General features: G+C 36.8%; 1 protein-coding gene across 1 annotated transcript in view; it reads left to right on the forward strand.

The window, feature by feature from the left end:
• Positions 1-341: 341 nt before the first annotated feature.
• Positions 342-20131, forward strand: part of RMC1 (regulator of MON1-CCZ1) — a 33969-nt gene continuing 14179 nt past the window's right edge. Inside the window, exons 1-7 of the mRNA XM_074276629.1 lie at positions 342-728; positions 4071-4147; positions 7094-7178; positions 15975-16031; positions 18220-18306; positions 19418-19558; positions 19921-20024. Coding sequence (XP_074132730.1) covers positions 360-728; positions 4071-4147; positions 7094-7178; positions 15975-16031; positions 18220-18306; positions 19418-19558; positions 19921-20024 — 920 coding nt within the window. The 5' untranslated portion in view covers positions 342-359. The remainder of the gene's footprint in view (positions 729-4070; positions 4148-7093; positions 7179-15974; positions 16032-18219; positions 18307-19417; positions 19559-19920; positions 20025-20131) is intronic.

Raw genomic sequence — 20131 nt, forward strand, 5'->3', positions numbered from 1 at the left:
TATTGTTAATCAAAGAATGGGTTGTTGCTTGTTCATTGTTGCTGTGCTATTGTTATTAATCATTGCATCGTGGCTGACATCATTAGTTGCACTATTGCTATTATTAATTGTAATGGTGTTAATCGTTATTGCCCTAGGTTGTACTATTGCTATTAGGTGTATTATCGATTATATTTATTATTTGTTGTAGCAGCAGTTTCGTATTAATTTTTCTTCCTGTTACTCGGAGATCCCTCCTTTCCGATGGTTGCACATCCTTCCCTCTCACCCTGGCATTCCCGCCCTCGGATGCACCAGGAGCCTGAGGTCAGGGTAGAACCTCTCGGCGGGAGGCCCCTTACACGTCATCATGCGACGTCATGGGGGGCGTTCGGTGGGCCCCGCTACCGATAGAGAGCCAGGCCCTCGCCCTTTTAAGAGCGGAGGCGGCCAGGGTCACGTGGCACAAAGGGGTGGGGCCCAGGCACCAGGAAGCGGCCTCCTGCTCCCGGAGCTGTAACCGGGGGTGCCGCTGCCACTGCCTCCCCTGCAGCCCCTCACGCTTAGCCCCGTGTGCGCCGCTGCGCTCGAGGATCGGCCCCGGCTCCCCCGCGGGGGTCAGGGCGGAGCTGCGGCCCGCCGACATGAGCGAGGAGGAGGACTATTACCTGGAGCTGTGCGAGCGGCCGGTGCACTTCGAGAAGGCGAATCCCGTCAACTGCGTCTTTTTCGATGAGGCCAACAAGCAGGTCCGGGCGAGCGAGGGGGAGGGGCGCGGGGAGGGGGCGGGGCCGGAGGCGATGTTCGCGCCCTGCGGGGCGTCCGGGCGGGGCGGGGCGGGGGAGGGGCGCGGGGTCAATTGCTGAAAACCCCGGGCGCCGGGCGTCTTCTCTTTAGACGGAATTTAATTATCTTGGGTTTTCTTTGCATGCTCTCCACCCGAACCCCTGGAGGGTATTGGGGGGACTTACGGTGGGGAAACTGAGGCTCAGAGAGGCTAGTTGATTGGCCCATGCTCACACAGCTAAGTGAATGGACCTCGGAGGCAGTCGCCCTTCCTCGTGGACCGGGACCTCGACCGGAGTCCCCATGTCCGCGTGTCTCCGAGCCCCTTCTGCTTGAAGACTTTAGGGGACGGGGAGCTCACTACCTCCCGAAGGCGGGGCCGTGCTTCTTTGGGAAAGCCTGAAAGTTGTTCCTCCCTGGAACTTCCCACCTGTTCCTCGTTCCGGATGGGCTAAGAGGAGCGAGCCTCCTCCGTTTTCCGAGGGGTGGCCCTTCAAAGACTCGGAAACAGCTCACAGGGTCCTAAACTTAAAGCGAAAGCTGCACCTTACGGATGAGGAAACTGAGGCTGAGCGAGGTTAAGTGGTCAGCCTAGGGTCGTGTCCAAGGCGGCAGTGGAACTCACTTCTAGCTGTTCAGCCCCCATCCGTCTCCCAGAACAAAAGCAGTATCTCCTTTTCAGCTAGACTCAACCTAGCTTGTCACTTATTCCCCCAGGGTACGTCGGACAGAACTAACCGCTTCCAGTTCTGTCTGCTGCCTGTCTGCTGCGTGTGAATAAGTGGGATAACTAAGGAACTTTAAAAGTGCCTCAGTGTCTTACTTGTCAAGTCAGAGTTTGGCTTCATTTTGAACTTAACATTCCGTAATCCCCCCCCCCCCCCCAAATACTCCCATCATGTACTTTGTAAGGGTGAGTATTTGAACTGAAATGTAAAAATTTACATTTTTATCTCACTAGATATCATTCAGTATTCTCGTTGCTTTTTTTTTTTTTACCTTGACTTGACTTTTACCCTGTGTGCAGCCCCCTCCTTTCTAGCTCTTATGTCAGCAAACCTGGTACTATGCCATCTCCTACTTTATCCTAGTCATTGATACAGTTGTCAAACGCGCGAGGAAGAGGCTTCTTAGGGCTCTCCACTAAAGCCAGCCCTTCAAGCCTGTCTGCTGCTACCACTGGGGGGGGGGGGGGGGGCATTCAGTCAGTCCTGAATTCACCGAAATATACTTTACATCTCTCCCACAGCTCTGTCTTCTCTACAAGAAGAGCACGAGTGACTTTATTAAGAGATCTGCTCACATTTAGGCCAACTTTAAGCTTTTCCTTGTCTGTCAGATTAGTGGCCCTGTCAACATGGTTTGACAGTCTTCCCTTCCCTGCCGGTTCTTTTGATGCCCCAGCACGCAGCTGATCTACGCCTGATGACTGAACCCATCAAAGGGGGTTTCTTGCCTCGACTTAGCATCATCGTATTGGCCACTTTTGTGCACGTCCTTTAGGGTGCTCTAGGCCTAACACTTCCTGCCCACTAGAAGCTTACATTCTTTGTGGAATAACAGCGTGTACATAGAAAGTTAAATAATTTTACAGGATTTGATTTTGTGTATTCAGACTTTAATTCTCGAGAGCTTCCCAATCCCGTGAGCTGAAATATCCCCTATAGAATTTCAGTCAGTGGGATCCAACTGATTTTTTTTTAACCCTGGGAAATCTGCTTTCCTGAAATTTACAGTACATATCAGACTATTTTGAATTTCATCTCCTCTCTTACAAACTCTTAAGATGGAATTGTTGCCTCCTCTTAAAGATTCCCATCATTCCACTCTTGCAGTGAAATGCAGGTTTCTTGACAAGACTAGAATTGTATCTACAATATATGTTGCTCTGAGATTTGCAGAGTGGTTGTGTGGGTTATGAATGTAGAGTTCAGTGGGTTTACTGACCTAAATTTGGAAGGAAGTTGAGGAGTCCGGGAAGTTGTGGAATTGGGGGGAAGATCACGGCTCTGACCTGGGCAAGAATGAAAATAAGTAAAAAGGACAGCATCAGAACCCATCCGAATAGGTGTGTAGAAGTTCTACAGAGGAAGATTGGGACTACACTGGAGTACCCATGATAGTTGGGTGCTAGGATCTTAGACAAATACTATGAAAAGAATTGGGGCTACTGTCCCCCTAAGTCATGCCCTTTCTATTCCACCTGCTCTTTTCTTGACGAGGCTGCCCTGGTTTGGGTCAAATTAATAGAATGTGCTGAAAGGGAAACTGCATTGTCGGTACTATTTCTTATCCTCTTGTTCTTCACAAAGCCTTCAAATCCCTCTACTCCCACTGAAAAAAAAATCTGACCATCACAACTGCCAGAAGGAGGTCTGAAAAAGGCAGTACGGGAAGAAACCTGCGGTTAAACATACCTAGTTTCCTATATGCCAATCCTGAAGGTCACCATACTTTTCATAGTCATTTGTTTCTTTTAGTACACAACTTCTATGCTAAGAGATTTAATTTCATCATTGTCCAAGCTGAAGGCATTGTTTTCATAGAAGTTAGAGGACTCATCAGTCATTTTTAATCATGTTTTGTTAATAATGATTTTTTACTAGTTGAATCCTACTTTGGTGTCTTTTCATGGTTCTAATGTGACCATGGTCTCAGAGGATGTACCAGCGGAGAGTAAGCTCTCTGCCAAGTCCTGTCAAAGTTGGAATATTCTGAGTACTCGCCATGTGCTGGCCAAAGACCAACCAAGTTCAGAACTGAAAGGCTTACTACCAAATTGACCCCAGAATAATAAATTTTTTCAACCACAACTTTTGAAGACCAACAATTGTGTCATCAAAGGGTTTCAGCCAGAACCATGGAGGTAGGAATCATACCCATGATGTCATGGGTATCTGAGGTACTAATGATTTTTGGTTAAAATTTGAATTAAGGAATTTAAAAATTCAAGCTTGTTCTACCATCATTTTTACAAAGAGAAAAACAGTCTAGGGAAATGTTGTGCTGTGTTCAAATTTGCAGAAGGAACCAGTGATGGATCATCCTTGATTTGTTATCATTTTGTGTGAGATGTTAACAGTATGGTTGTGATATTTTGAGTTGATGTACTTGTTTCTCAAAATACATTTAAATCTCCCATCTATCTGTAGGGTACAGTTTGAAAGATTAGAAGCATTTTAGGTTAGCTGGGTAAATATACACCTAAGACTACTACTACAAAATAAAACTTAATTAGCACTTTTATACTATAAAATATCCTTTGAAAGTTCAGACTACTAAAATTAACGTCAAATCTTTTTCAGGTTTTTGCTGTTCGATCTGGTGGAGCTACTGGAGTGGTTGTTAAAGGACCAGAGGATAGGAGTCCCATCTCGTTTAGGTAACAGTATTAACCACGTTATGGCCTCTTCAAAGTAATTACAACACTTAAATGTGGTAACTACCAACCATCCTCTGCTGTCAGTAATATAGTTCAGATTTTCTGAACCTATCTGTCTTTTCTTCTTGACTAGAACAATCTGTTGTTAGATTTGCAGCAGTCAGTTATTGAGACAAGTCATTGAGAGTAGGATGGGGAATTTGGTATTAGGGTCCTACCATTCAGATGCCTGCTTAGTAATGCTGTATATTGTGGGGACACCCATTGATGGATTTGCTGACCTCCCAAGACCTCTTTATTTCTGCTTCCTTATCTGGCTTATGTCTTTCCACAGTATTTTGTCTGTGAAGAATATTGGATGACATTTATATAACAATTTATATTTCACAAAGTGTTTTACATACATTATCTCCTCTGATCCTCACAGCAGTCCTGTGAGGTAGGTATGACAATTGTTATCCAAGTTTTACAGATTAGGAACTGTGAAGGAGTTTTTGTGTCAGTGTTTCTCATGAAACAATATTGTAAGAGGAAAGTGTTTCTTCCCTCTGACAAAAAGAGAATCCGACTGTGATTATTGTAGAGAAAAAAAATATTCTAATGCCACCCACTGTCTCCTTGTCAGTCTGTCTCCTTGGATTGAAGATGGGAGACTTGGATCTAGGAGTAGGTTGTGTAGATTAAAAACTTGAAGTCTGGAGCAGCTAGGTGATGCAGTGGGTAGAGCAGCAGCCCTGAAGTTAGGAGGACCTGAGTTCAAATCTGTGCTCAAAACACTTAACACTTCCTAGCTGGGTGACCCTGGGCAAGTCACTTAACCCCAGTTGCCTCAGCAAAAAACAACAAACTTGAAGGCAGTAATCTTGTCTCATTTATTTGACAATGTTAGGATATAGGACAACTTTGAATGTAGCTTGTATCTTTTTGAAAGGAAAAACAATCTTTTAGTCAGATATTCAAGCAACTATTCAAAAACATTTAACAAGCATCTATTGTTGTTAGGCACTGTGCTAACTGCTGAGGGTACAGATACAAATAATGAAACAATCCTTACTTAAAATTTAAGCTTATGTTTTAGTGAAATCATTAAAAAGTGTTCTTGATCACAAGCTCGACTTGGGCTTTTACAAATGAAAAAGTTGTGCCTTAAATCTTATATTGTGTGTTAATAGAAAATAGCTTTTAAATTAGAAAACTTAGTTTTCCCTTTTGTTACTCAAATTCTGCTAATCTACAAGATGTTTGGCAAGAAGTATAGTTATCAAAAAAAATACAATCTCAAATATAATTTAGTATAGTTAGTTTTTTAATTATGTTGATGACTTTTGTTTTTATACCCTATTCTTCCTGATAATAGTCCTCTTCCTCAAAAGAAGTTTCTCTTGTAACAGTAAAAATCACTTTAGCAAAACCAACTGATGTAGCAGCCATAACAGTATATGCAACTTTTCCTACCTGATAATCCCCAATTTTTCAGTAGAATAGAGTATGTTTCATTAACTGCCCTTTTGAACCAAAATTGGTCACTACATTTCATCTATGTGTATTTGCATTTTAGTATTAATTTTACTTGAATTTGAAAATGGTGTGTATTGTTTTCATGACCCTTCTCCCCCTGTATAATGACTCATTTAGCCTTCCAACATTTCCCCAAATTTCTTATAGTATGATAAAACATTACATTTATTTACTATAATTACATATAATTTACTATAATTATAGTATAATTTGTCTTAAACTGATTGATACCTACTTTGTTTCCAGTTTTTTTGCAACCACAAAAACTGTTGCCACACACATTTTAGTATATTTAGTGTATCCTTCTTTCTGTCTTTGATCTTCTTTGTGTTTATTACCAGTAACAAGATCTCTGGAAGACAAGAAGTAGACAGTTTGGTATTTTTGTATAATTTCTAATTGTTTTCCAGAACAGTTAGACTAATTAATAAATCCACCAATAGTGTGTTGATATGCCAACTTTTGACATTGACTATTTCCATTTTTTATTACCTTGTTTAACTTGAGGGGCATACAGTAAAACCTGAAAGATATTTTTATTTACATGTATTTTATAGCGATTTGAAGCATTTCTTATAATTATTGATAAATTTTTCATCAAGAAATTCGGTATCCATTTCCTTTGACCAGTTTCCTATTGGGGAATTGCTCTTAATCTAATAGGTTTGTGATAATTCCCTATATTTACATGGGATAATAAATTTTTATTGGAGATGCTTGTTGCAAAGATTTGTCCCCACTCAGTGGCTTCATTTCTATCTTAGCGCATTAATTTTGTTAACACACAAGTTCTAACTTTATGTAATCACAATTACGTTTTATTCTTTGTGATTTCTCCTATCTGTTTATGAATTCCACCTATGCGTAGTTCTAAAAAGTATTACCTTAATTTCTTTTCTAATTTTTATAATGATGTGACCTTATATTTAGGCTGCTTATCCATTTGTAGCTTACTGTGGTATTTGTTATAAATAGTTGGTTCAACTGTGAAGTTGCTTTTCAGAAGTTTTTATAGTTTATATGCAAATATACAAACTCCTAAGAGTTTATATTTTGGGGTTTATTGAATATGAAGCTAAAGGAACCTTTTGCTTCTATTATTAATATTTTATTTCATATTAATTTTATTGCTTATTCATATTACTATTTATATAATATTCATGTTATATATAATACAATATTCATGTAAAACTCATGTAAAATAGAATATTTTCACTTGGTTGCCAATTAAATGGTTTGAAAAATGGTTCTGTGAATCCATAAAAAACATAATTTTTATGATTAAGAAGATTAATTAATTAACAAATCAGTTAATTAATTAATTAAAAGAATGATTTTCCTGAATATTTCTCATGTATACTGGAACAATGATAATTTCAAGAATTCTTTGCTTCCACTGAAGTCTTCCTGTATTCTTTCCTTTCAAAGGATGGAAGACAAAGGGGAAGTGAAATGTATCAAGTTTTCCTTGGGAAATAAGATATTGGCTGTTCAGAGAACCGCAAAGACTGTGGTAAGAATCCCTCTTGAATTCTACATGAAGTAAAATGAATTAGTAACATTTTGGAAAAGGATGAATTGTAAAAATCAAATGTTGAAGGAATTTTTACCTTTTTTTGGTGAAATACATATGTTTATGTTGCATGTTTTGGGGTCCTGTGAATCTTTTGTAGATTAGAAAGGCATTTGATTAAATAGAAGTCTATGGCTTAAATAATTTGTCATTTTGTGACTTCTAGGCATTACTTTTTAGTGATCTAGACTTCCTGCATGTTGTATTGCTAGCCTAATAACCAGCACAGATGTCACACATGAAATTTTTCTTTTGGATCGATTTATATGAGTTACTCTAACCTTTTTCTGACTAGAAGCTGACTTTAACCAAGATAGGAGATTCAAGTTAAGGGTACCTAATGACACACCTTGAATTGGGTAAAAACTTTGCAGTTTGGAATAATAGAAAGAACTTTCCATTGCGTTATAAATGTTAATTCATTAACTTTGTTGCCTATGGCAGTATATCACCTCAGCTGGAATAAACTACTTTTTAAAACCAGGTTGTTCCAAGTAGCAATGGGATGATTATATGAACACTATTTTGTGGATTAGATGTTTGGGAATATAATTTTCCATGTTATCTTTTCTATATATGAGCCATTGGAATTGAATAGGTCTACATAGTAATTAATAAATGTGTATGGTAGTTTTTTTCAAAGTAAAAATATAAATTCCTGGAAACTTATCCAGTGGATGCCCATCAGTTGGGGAATGACTGAGTAAATTGTGGTATATGAATGTTATGGAATATTATTGTTCTGTAAGAAATGACCAGCAGGGGGGCAGAGTTAAGATGGTGGAAAAGATACACGCGAATTTATAAGCTCCCTTCTTCCCTCATTACCAATTAGTTAAATCAGCCTCAAAAATAGCGCTGGACTGATAGAAACCACAAGGATTAAAAGCACAACCTACCAGCTGAAGAGAATCTGGAGTTTCAACAGAAAAGATCAGTTCCAAGGGGAGGAAGAAAAAAGGCCAGCACAGACAGTTGGGTGCTAGCACCGATCGGGCTGGGGAGAACTCTGGGATCAGAGAAGTCACTGAGATAGAGGAATCTGGCACAGGCTGTTAGCTCTTCTCTGCTTATAAAACAGCAGTTCAGAAGAGAAATCAAGCCAGATCCGAGAACCACCCCAATCCGGAAGTGACCTAACAGATCTTGGCAAGGCTATGCAGCCACCTTCTGCTGTCCAGGGCTTCACCTTGGGTAGTTAAGAGCCTGAAAAGTAGGGACACAGCCAGAGGCAACATCTAATCCACATAGTGCCTGGCTTAGCCTGAGGCTGTGGAACTCTAGCAGCTGGGGAATTCCCAGAGAAACGGAACCTTTGAAATAGGGACCTTGGTTTCCAGGCAGACACTTCCAGTTGGAGGGCAGGGGCTTTTCACATCAGCTGCTGATATCCACGCCCCACAGGATGCATTGGCTGGGCTTTGTGTCGCTTTTACTGTTCAGTCTTAAACCTCAGGGCAGTCGCTAAGACACACAGCGGGGTCCTTCACTGGGCAACCCTCACAGCGCAGCCATGCTAATCATCTCTGAGGCATTTCCGGGGAGGGGGAGGGAAACTCTCCCAGAGCTCTGTCTTAGCTCAGGCACAGGAGCCGCTGCATCCATCTGGTCTGGGAGGAAGCTGGTAAATAAATAAATAAATGAACTTCTTACCTCAAGGGCAGACCCCAAAAGAATTTTAACAATGAGTAAAAAGCTGAAGAAAACGATTGATTCCTTCTACACAGAGAAAGAGCGGGTATCCAACTCCGAGGAAGTTAAAGCAGAGAGTCAGCAGATAACACTCTAAAGGGGAATGATACCTGCCTCCTATCACATAACTCTCTCCTAGAAGAGACTATTAAAAAGTTAAGAGAGTTTGAAGAAAAATGGGGAAAGGAAAGAGAAGCTATGATAGAGAATAACAACATCCTGAAATTTGAGTTGGAAAAAATAAAGAATTCACAGGAGATCCAGGGAAACAAAATTTGTGAATTAGAGAAGGTTAAAAAATCACAGGAAAGTAGGATTTCTGAATTGGAAAAAGAAAATAATTCTCTAAAATAAAAATTAGAGAAATGGAAAAAAATTCAATAGAGCAAAATAATTCATTTAAAATCTCAATTGGGCATATACAAAAAGAACTAAAAAATGTGAATGAAGAAAATAACATTAAAAATCAGGATGGAACAAATAGAAATGAATGATTCATTGAGAACTCAAGAATCAGTCAAACAAAACAAAAATGAAAAGCTGGAGAATAACGTCAAATACTTACTGGGAAAAATCTATAGACCTGGAAAATAGATCTAGGAGAGAGAATCTGAGGATCATTGGACTTCACGAAAACTATGATCAAAAAAAGAGCCTAGATTGTGTTTTATAGGAATTCATCAAAGAGAACTGTCCAGAGATAATAGAAACAGAAAGGAAAATAGGCGTTGAAAGAATTCATTGAACACCTTCTGAAAAAGACCCTAAAAAAAGAACTCCACGGAAAATTTTGGCTAAGCTGCAGAACTACCAAACAAAGGAAAAAATATTGCAAGGAGCTAGAAAAAAACAATTTATATATCAAGGTGCCACAATAAGGGTCACTCAAGATCTGGCTGCCTCCACATTAAAAGATCGAAGGGCCTGGAACCTGATATTCTGAAAGGCAAAAGATCAAGGATTGCAACCAAGAATAAACTACCCAGCTAAGTTTAGCATTTTCTTCCATGGAAGAAGATGGTCATTTAATGAAACAGAGGAATTCCATTTGTTTCTAAGAAAAAAAAAAAACAAAAAACAGACTTAAACAAAAAATTTGATCTACATGTACAAGACTGAAGAGAAACAGAAAAAGGTAAAAAGAACTCTTGAGAACTACAGAAAGTCCGCATGGATAATTTGATTTTACTGATATAAAAAAAAAGGGGAGTAGTAAAGGGAAGGGGGTAGTATCAGAAAAAGGGGAAGGAGTGATAAAAAGAGGGAAACTACATCCCAGGAAGAGGCATAGAAAATCTACCACATCTGAGGGAATTTAGAGAGGGGGGAGAAACATTGTGTGAATCTTAACTCTCATCACAGTAGGCTCACAGAGTAAATTAATTGACATATTTGTTTTTCAGAGAATTTTCTTTCACCTCATTAAAAGGGAGGAGAGGAAAAGGGAAAAGAAAAAGGGGAATAAGGGAAGGGTACAAGAAAAGGGAAGGGACTTGGAAGGAGGGGGGGAGGGATACTAAAAAGGGAGGGCTGAGCATCACAAATGGGGTCTATAAATTAAATATTGGGGAAGGGGTTCAGGGGGATCAAGGGAAAAAAGCATCATCTGGGGATAATATGATGGCAGGAAATACAGAATTAGTAATTTTAACTGTAAATGTGAATGGGATGAACTCTCCCATCAAACAGAGATGGATAGCAGACTGGATCAAAAGTCAGAACCCTACAATATGTTGTTTACAGGAAACACACTTAAAGCAGGGAGATACATACAGAGTAAAGGTAAAAGGTTGGAGCAGAATCTATTATGCTTCAGGTGAAGCCAAAAAAGCAGGGATAGGCATCCTTATCTCAGATCAAGCAAAAATAGAAATTGAATTAATTAAAAGAGATAAGGAAAGAAACTATATCCTGCTAAAAGGTAGCATAAACAATGAAGCCATATCAATACTAAACATATATGCACCAAGTGGTATAGCATCTAACTTTCTAAAGGAAAAGTTAAAGAGAGTTGCAAGAAGAAATAGACAGTAAAACAACCTTGCACTCTCAGATTTAGACAAATCAAACCACAAAACAAATAAGAAAGAAATTTAAAAAGTAAATAGAACATTAGAAAAACTAGGTATGATAGACCTTTGGAGAAACTGAATGGTGATAGAAAGGAATATACTTTCTTCTCAGCAGTTCATGGATCCTATACAAAAATTGACCATATATTAGGACATAAAGATCTCAAAATTAAATGTAGGAAGGCAGAAATAATAAATGCCTTCTTCTTAGATCACAATGCAATAAAAGCTACATTCAATAAGAAGTTAGGGGTAAATAGACCAAAAAGTAATTGGAAACTGAATAATATCATCTTAAAGAATGACTGGGTGAAACAGCAAATTATAGAAACAATAAATAATTTCACCCAAGATAATGACAGTGATGAGACATCATACCAAAACCTGTGGAATGTAGCTAAAGTGGTAATAAGGGGAAATTTTATATCTTTAGAGGCTTATTTGAACAAAATAGAGAAAGAGAAGATTAATGATTTGGGCCTGCAACTTAAAAAGCTAGAAAAAGACCAAATTAAAAACCTCCAATCAGAAATCAAACTTGAAATACTAAAATTAGAAGGAGAAATCAATAATATTGAAATTAAAAAAACTATTGAATTAATAAATAAAACCAAGAGTTGGTTTTATGAAAAAGCCGATAAAATAGATAAACCTTTGGTAAATCTGATAAGAAAAAGGAAACAGGAAAACCAAATTGTTAGTCTAACAAATGAAAAGGGGGATCTTTCCACCAATGAAGAGGAAATTAGAGAAATAATGAGTTACTTTGCCCAACTTTATGCCAATAAATTTGATAACTTAAGTGAAATGGATGACTTCCTCCAAAAATATAGGCTTCCTAGATTAACAGAGGAGGAGATAAATTGCTTAGTCCCATTTCAGAAAAAGAAATAGAACAAGCTATTAATCAACTCCCCAGGAAAAAATCCCCAGGACCAGATGGATTTACATGTGAATTCTAACCAAACATTTAAAGAACAATTAGCCCCAATGTTATATAAACTATTTGAAAAAATAGGGGATGAAGGAGTCCTACCAAACTCCTTTTATGACACAGACTGATACCTAAACCAGGTAGATCAAAAACTGAGAAAGAAAACTGTAGACCAATTTCCTTAATGAATACTGATGCTAAAATCTTAAATAAGATATTAGCAAAAAGACTTCAGAAAATCATCCCCAGGATAATACACTATGATCAAGTAGGATTTACACCAGGAATGCAGGGCTGGTTTAATATTTGGAAAACTATTAGTATAATTGACCATATTAATAATCAAATTAATAAAAACCATGTGATCATCTCAATAGATGCAGAAAAAGCATTTGATAAAATCCAACATCCATTCCTACTAAAAACGCTTGAGAGTATAGGAATAAATGGACTATTACTTAGAATAATCAGGAGCATATATTTATGACCGTCAGTAAGCATAATATGTAATGGAGATAAACTGGAACCTTTTCCAGTAAAATCAGGAGTGAAACAAGGTTGCCCACTATCACCATTACTATTCAATATTGTATTAAAAATGTTAGCCTCAGCAATAAGAGTCAAGAAAGATTAAAGGAATAAGAGTAGGTAACGGGAAATCAAACTATCACTCTTTGCAGATGATATGATGATATACTTAGAAAACCCCAGAGATTCCAATAAAAAGTTATTAGAAATAATTCACAACTTTAGCAAAGTTGCTGGATACAAAATAAATCCACATAAATCTTCAACATTTTTATACATCACCAACAAAATGCAACAGCAAGAGATACAAAGAGAAATTTCATTCCAAACAAATGTTGAGAGTATAAAATATTTGGGAATCCATCTACCAAAGAAAAGTCAGGAATTATGTGAGCAAAATTACAAAACACTTGCCACAAAAATAAAGTCAGATTTAAATAATTGGAAAGATATTCAGTGCTCTTGGATAGGCCGAGCGAATATAATAAAGATGACAATACTCCCCAAACTAATCTATTTATTTAGTGCTATACCAATCAGACTCCCAAGAAACTATTTTAATAACCTAGAAAAAATAACAACAAAATTCATATGGAAGAATAAAAGGTCAAGAATTGCAAGGGAACTAATGAAAAAAAAAGTCAGATGAAGGTGGTCTAGGTGTACCTGATCTAAAGCTATATTATATAGCAGCAGTTACCAAAACCATTTGGTATTGGCTAAGAAATAGACCAGTCGATCAGTGGAACAGATTAGGTACAAAGGACAAAAAAGGGTACATCTATAGCAATCTAGTGTTTGACAGACCCAAAGATACCAACATTTAGGATAAAAATTCATTATTTGAAAAAAACTTGGGAAAACTGGAAATTAGTATGGCAGAAATTAGATATGGATCCACACTTAACACCATATACCAAGATAAGATCAAAATGGGTCCATGATTTAGGCATAAAGAATGAGATCATAAATAGATTAGAGGAACAGAGAATAGTCTACCTCTCAGACCTGTGGAGGAGGAAGGAATTTATGACCAGAGGAGAACTAGAGATCATTATCGTTCACAAAATAGAAGACTTTGATTACATCAAACTAAAAAGTTTCTGTACAAACAATACTAATGCAAACAAGATTAGAAGGGAAGTAGCAAATTGGGAAAATCTTTTTACAGTTAAAGGTTCTGATGAAGGTCTCATTTCCAAAATATATAGAGAACTGGCCCTAATTTATAAGAAATCAAACTATTCTCCAATTGATAAATGGTCAAAGGATATGAACAGACAATTCTCAGATAATGAAATTGAAATTATATCCACTCATATGAAAAAGCATTCCAAATCACTACTGATCAGAGAAATGCAAATTAAGACAACTCTGAGATACCACTACACACCTGTCAGATAGGCTAAGATGACAGGAACAAATAATGATGAATGTTGGAGGGGATGTGGGGAAACTGGGACACTAATACATTGTTGGTGGAGCTGTGAAAGAATCCGGCCATTCTGGAGAGCAATTTGGAATTATGCCCAAAAACTTATCAAACTGTGCGTACCCTTTGATCCAGCAGTGCTGCTATTGGACTTATATCCCAAAGAGATCTTAAAGAAGAGAAAGGGACCTGTATGTGCCAAAATGTTTGTGGCAGCCCTTTTTGTATTGGCTAGAAACTGGAAGATGAAAGGATGTCCATCAATTGGAGAATGGTTGGGTAAATTATGGTATATGAAGGTTATAGAATATTATTGCTCTGTAAGAAATGACCTACAGGAGGAATTCAGAAAGGTTTGGAGAGATTTGCATGAACTGATGCTGAGTGAAATGAGCAGAAGCAGATCACTATACACTTCAACAACAATGCTGTATGAAGATGTATTCTGATGGAAGTGGATGTCTTCAACATAAAGAAGATCCAACCCACTTCCAGTTGATCAATGATGGACAGAAACAGCTATACCCAGAGAAGGAACACTGAGAAATGAATGTAAATTGTTAGCACTACTGTCTTTTTACCTAGGTTACTTATACCTTCGGAATCTAATACTTAAAGTGCAACAAGAAAATTGGATTTACATATATATATATATTTTGTATCTAGGTTATACTGTAACACATGTAAAATATATGGGATTGCCTGTCATCTAGGGGAGGGAATAGAGGGAGGGAGGGGAAAATTTGGAAAAATGAATACAAGGAATAATGCTATAAAAAAATTACTCATACATATATACTGTCAAAAAAAATTTATAATTATAAAATTAAAAAAAAAAAAAAAGAAAGAAAGAAAGAAATGACCAGCAGGATGATTTCAGAAAGGCTTGGAGAGGCTTACATGAACTGATGCTGAGTGAAATGAGCAGGACCAGGAAATCATTATATATTTCAACAACAATATTATATGAGGATCAATTCTGATGGAAGTAGCTGTCTTCAGCAATGAGAGGATCCCATTCAGTTCCAATTGATCAGTGAAGAACAGAACCAGCTACACCCAGTGAAAGAACACTGGAAAATGAATGCGGGCTGCTTGCATTTTTGTTTTTCTTCCCAGGTTATTTTTACCTTCTGAATCCGATTTTTCTTGTGCAACAAGAGAACTGTATAAATATGTACACATGTATTGTATTTAAGATATACTTTAACATGTTTAACATGTATGAGACTGCCTGCCATCTAGGGATGGAGATGGAGGGAAGGAAGGGAAAAGTTGGAACAGAAGTGTTTGCAAAGGTCAATGTTGAAAAATTACCCATGCATATGTTCTGTATAAAAAGCTATAATAAAAAAGAAAAAGAAAATATAAGTTCCTTCCATCTCTAAAAAAAAAAAAAATAAGATCAATAATTTATTAAACATTTTATATTAATATAAATGCTTTAGAATTAAAGAATACATATGATTTTTTTCTTCAATTTTATCTGGAAAGAATGGATCTATACTTATGTCAAAATTTATAGTAACTGTAAGCCCATAACTGACTTAAGCAAACATTGAACAATGTGCTAAAGCTACGCTGGACAGAGAGAAGTCCTTGACCCTGGTACCAGAGGCCTTGGATTCATATTCTGCCTCTGTTACTTGCTGCTCTTGTGGCCTTGTGCATAGCATTGTAACTGCTCTTGACCCTAGTTTCTACATCTGTGAAATGAGTGTAGACTACAGGCATTTTCAAACCTAAATTTGGGATTTTTAAAAATGAACCCACTGTGTAAAAAGCTGTATGATGAGGAAACTTCGAACAGAAAGACACAATTCCTGTCATCATGGAGCTTTACATACTTAAAGAATGGAGAATCTTTATCACTCAGATTTTTGCTTTGTTTGCAAAGCATACTATCATACTCATTCAGTTACTGAATATTGTCAAAATTTTTAGGTAATCTGAATTTATTATCAATGTTATCATAATGTCTTTTTCTCCAGTAAGAAAGTAAGAATACTTTTGACTTCAGTCTTACAGCTGGTATTCCCAAGACCTTACTTGGAGAACTGCATTTTGTTTTCTTTCAGGATTTTTTGAACTTTCTCCCTGATTGTCCTCATCTGGAATACACACAAGAATGCAAGGTACATGCATATGTTTTCAATTTGGTAGCCTTGGGCATGGCAGTTTCTTGAATCTGTGTTTTTTTAGAGTGATCTGTGATAAAATGTTCTTTATAACATAATCATAATCATAAGAGAGATTTTAGAAGTTATTTTTCACCTATGTACTCCTGCCTACTAGTTAATGCCCTGGAAATTTAACTTTTACTTTCTTTTCTTCTTTAGTTTTTGTTCCTTAATTTAGCTTTACTTATCGGTCGCTGGTTTTAGTGATAGAAAACTTGTAAGATCCGTGGCTTGCTTGCTGGAATGCTTTTTGGGGGTGGGGGCAAGATAGGAATTCCATTTTTACTTCACTCACAGAGAGAGTAGGCTCTCCCCACAGGAGGGAGCATTTACTTAATGAGTGGATCTCCCCAGCCAAGATCCTGTATAGAGAACCAAAGGCTTTTTTTTCCTTTTTTTAATTTTTTTAAAGAATAGAGTCATTTAGGCATATTGCTCCTATGGCCTCTTTCTTAACCTTAGTATGATTCTGACTGACTACTTACTTTAATTTCCTTCATTTATTTTTTTAATGAGTTGCTAGGCTAGTAGATTAAAGAAATGTCATTGAATGAATTTTTGTTTTAAGAAAACATTTGACAGAATCTTTCTCTAAATCCTGTTAACAAGAGAAATGTGTGTTAGATGGTTATAGGTTTAGGAAAAAGTCAAAACTGGTTGAGTAGATCCCAAAAGAATATGGATTATTATTTCTAGTATGCAGCCACAGGGCTTTGTCATCAATCTTGACCTACTCTTGCTTATTTTTACATAAAGAATTAAATCTTAGCAAAATATTTGATGTCTTTTACTGTTGCCAAATTCTTTGTAACCCCCACAGTCAGTTACAGTTTAAGAAGTTTTGGTGTAGAGCAAAGACATTGGTGTTGAAAAAAGTCAGGGCATTCTAGGGAGTGTAGGTGAACCATAGCGCAGGGAGTGTCACATTCAAATGCTGCATATTGATTTAGAAAACCACAAATTGACATTATATTGCCTTTTAATTATTTTATTAAACACCTTTTAATTACATTTTAATCTCCTTCAGGGAGCATGATATTTATTCTGTTGTCAGGTATATGCTTATGAGGGAGGGTTAAAGCCTCATTGAACCAGGCTCCTTGCCTCACTAAAGGGTTTGGACTTCATTTGTGCATCAAAGAATCACTGAAAGTCTCTCACCAGCAGATTTGGACACTGTTGTGATTAATTTGGCAGAAACATAGTGAAGAAACATAATTGAAAGAAGGGATGGGCTGGGTCTAGCCAGGATACTATGGAAATGAAGGTGGGAAGAGGCAGAGGATTTGAAGGGAGAAAGGAAATATCAAGGATGAAACCTAGGTTTTGGCCTAGGTGACTAGTGGTTCAATTAACCAAAATAGGGATGTCAGAAGGAATAATTTTAAGAGGAGAAATGAGTTGAAATATAAGCTTTTTGAGGGTAAAACTTTTTTTTGTCTTTGTATCCCTAGTAGTTAGCATAGCACCTTGTACATAGGAAGTATTTAATAAGTGCTGAAATATTGAGTTCCATTATGGCCACAAATATGGTAAGGGGGCGCTTTCTTGTGCTTTAGCAGGGAACATATAAAGCAGAGATATCAATCATAGGACCCTTTATACTTCTCAATGTGGTCTGATTAAAATGTATTTGGAAAGTATTTAATTAAATAAAAATACAATAAAACATACTTTTTACATTTTTCAATTAAGATTATATGTCATGTAACCTGTAGGGATTTCCATGTGTGGTTCTAGTGATCTCCTTTTCTATTGCTCTGAAGCTTATTAGATTTATCCAAGGTGATATTTCTAGTGGAAGTCAAGGATATTGCACTCTGCTCAGTCATACAAAGTAAACTTATACCTGTCCGTGGTTATCATCAAAGACTATAAGATTCTGATTTTGATGAGGTATTTCAGGTGAAAAAAAAAGATTTTATTACAAATAAATACAGTAATTAGCCATATTCAATTCAAAATGTTTTCATTACATTATAGTATTACTTCACTAAAGACCTAATGATAAACTACCGTGTTTTAGGCCTTTGATAAATCATAAGTTAATTTCTAGTTTAATTATTGCATTTTATGGGAAATTTTAAAATAAAATGTATTTAAATTTATATTATTTAAATTTTAAATCTGTAATTTTATTAAGACGAAGAATGCCAACATATTAGGATTCTGCTGGACCAGTTCCACTGAAATAGTCTTCATAACAGATCAAGGAATTGAATTTTATCAGGTAATAATAACTATGAAAGAATAATTTTGGCAGCTTTGTTAAACTGAATAATGGATATGTTAAAATTCCAAAGTTACAATATTAGCAATAAATCTGTTGCTTAAACTTCCTGATGCTGTATATTCTAATCATTTTTTAAAAAGAGTTTTTACTGGTCTCTTTTGGTTTTTTACATCACCATAATTCTCCCTAGTATCTTTCCTTTTCCTTTTTCTAGAGAGCCATCCCATATAACAAATCTTATTTTTAGTGACAAAAAAAGAAGAAAATTATCAACATAGTTTATCAGTACATGGAAAAATATCTGAAAATGTATGCAATGTACAGCATTTGTGGACTTTTCACCTCTACAGAGGGTTAAAATAAGATAACCTCATATGTCTTCTTTGGAGACATGGTTGTTATTTATAGTTCAGCCAGTGTTTTACTTTTGATTATTTGCAGTTCTTTCTAATGATTTTCAAAGCCCTATCTTTATCAGATAGAGAGGAGGAAATAAGGTTTTGTATAATACCTACAATGTGCCAGGCACCATACTAAATGCCTTTTACAAATATTATTTGATCCTCACAATAACCTTGAGAGGCAGGAGCTGTATTATCCCCATTTTACAGTTACAGAAACTGAGACAAACTAAGCTGATAAATATTTAAGGCTGGTTTAGAACTCTTGTTTTCCTGACTCTACTGCACTGCCAGCTGCTTCAGAAAGGAAAAAATCAATTTTTATTTATTTGTGTGTGTGTGGGTGGGGGGGTGGGGGTGGGGGTGTGCTGTGTAGAATTAGGACTCAAAAGCTCCAGGTTGAATCCTGATTCAGCCCTTTTTAGCTATATGGCCCTGAACAAATCATTTAATCTTTGTGCTCCCTCCCTATGTTGGGGCCAATCAGATTTATGCTATATACCTCATAGGTTGTTGTGGGGCTCTAATTAGATAATGTATATATGAAAGTGTGTGGGTGTGGGTATGTGAGTGTATGTGTAACTATACAGTACTGTGGATAAGTTTTTTTATTATTTATGTTTAATTTCCTGGTCTTTATCAATCTAGTAAATCAATCTTCTAAGAATACTTTAAAGGCAACTTTCATCCTTGAATTTTTGTTTCAGGTCTTACCAGAGAAACGAACCTTGAAACTCCTGAAAAGTCAGAATATCAATGTAAATTGGTATATGTATTGTCCTGAGAGTTCAGTCATTCTGCTGTCTACCACTGTTCTTGGGAATGTTCTCCAACCTTTTTATTTCCGAGTAAGTATGGCATTGTGTTTTAGTTAAAAAGAAAAAAAAGTTATGATTTCTCCCCATCTCCAAATCATGTTGTCATAATCATGAAGCCCTTGGTTTCAGAGGATGTTTGTAGTCCTATAAGAGCATGACCTTCTGCCTCTAGAGGGCATTATTCCAGCTGAGATTTCTAGGAAAGTTTTCAATAATAAAGATTTACATTCTTTTGTGAACACAGCACTGTACCAGGTGCTCTAGGGAGTTGCAAAATAAGTGGAAAACACAATTAGTTATCTATCCTTGAGAATCTTAAAATATGAGTGTTAAGATATAGGAGGTTAAAAAAAAAAACTTTTCTAAAAATTATTTGTGTTTTTCTAAAATAGGCTGGAACTATGTCGAAGCTATCCAAGTTTGAAATTGAATTGCCAGCAGCACCTAAGTCAACTAAACTCAGCCTTTCTGAAAGAGATATTGCAATGGCTACAATGTATGTCTGTCTGATGAGAATTCCTTTTTATAATTGTTTCTGGTGATTTAAATTATGAAAAAAGTATTCCCCAGGTGCAGAGCTCTCAAGTCATTGTCAGATTCCAG

Source organism: Sminthopsis crassicaudata, chromosome 1 (assembly GCF_048593235.1).
Source record: "Sminthopsis crassicaudata isolate SCR6 chromosome 1, ASM4859323v1, whole genome shotgun sequence".
In the NCBI taxonomy this organism is placed as follows: Eukaryota; Metazoa; Chordata; class Mammalia; order Dasyuromorphia; family Dasyuridae; genus Sminthopsis; species Sminthopsis crassicaudata.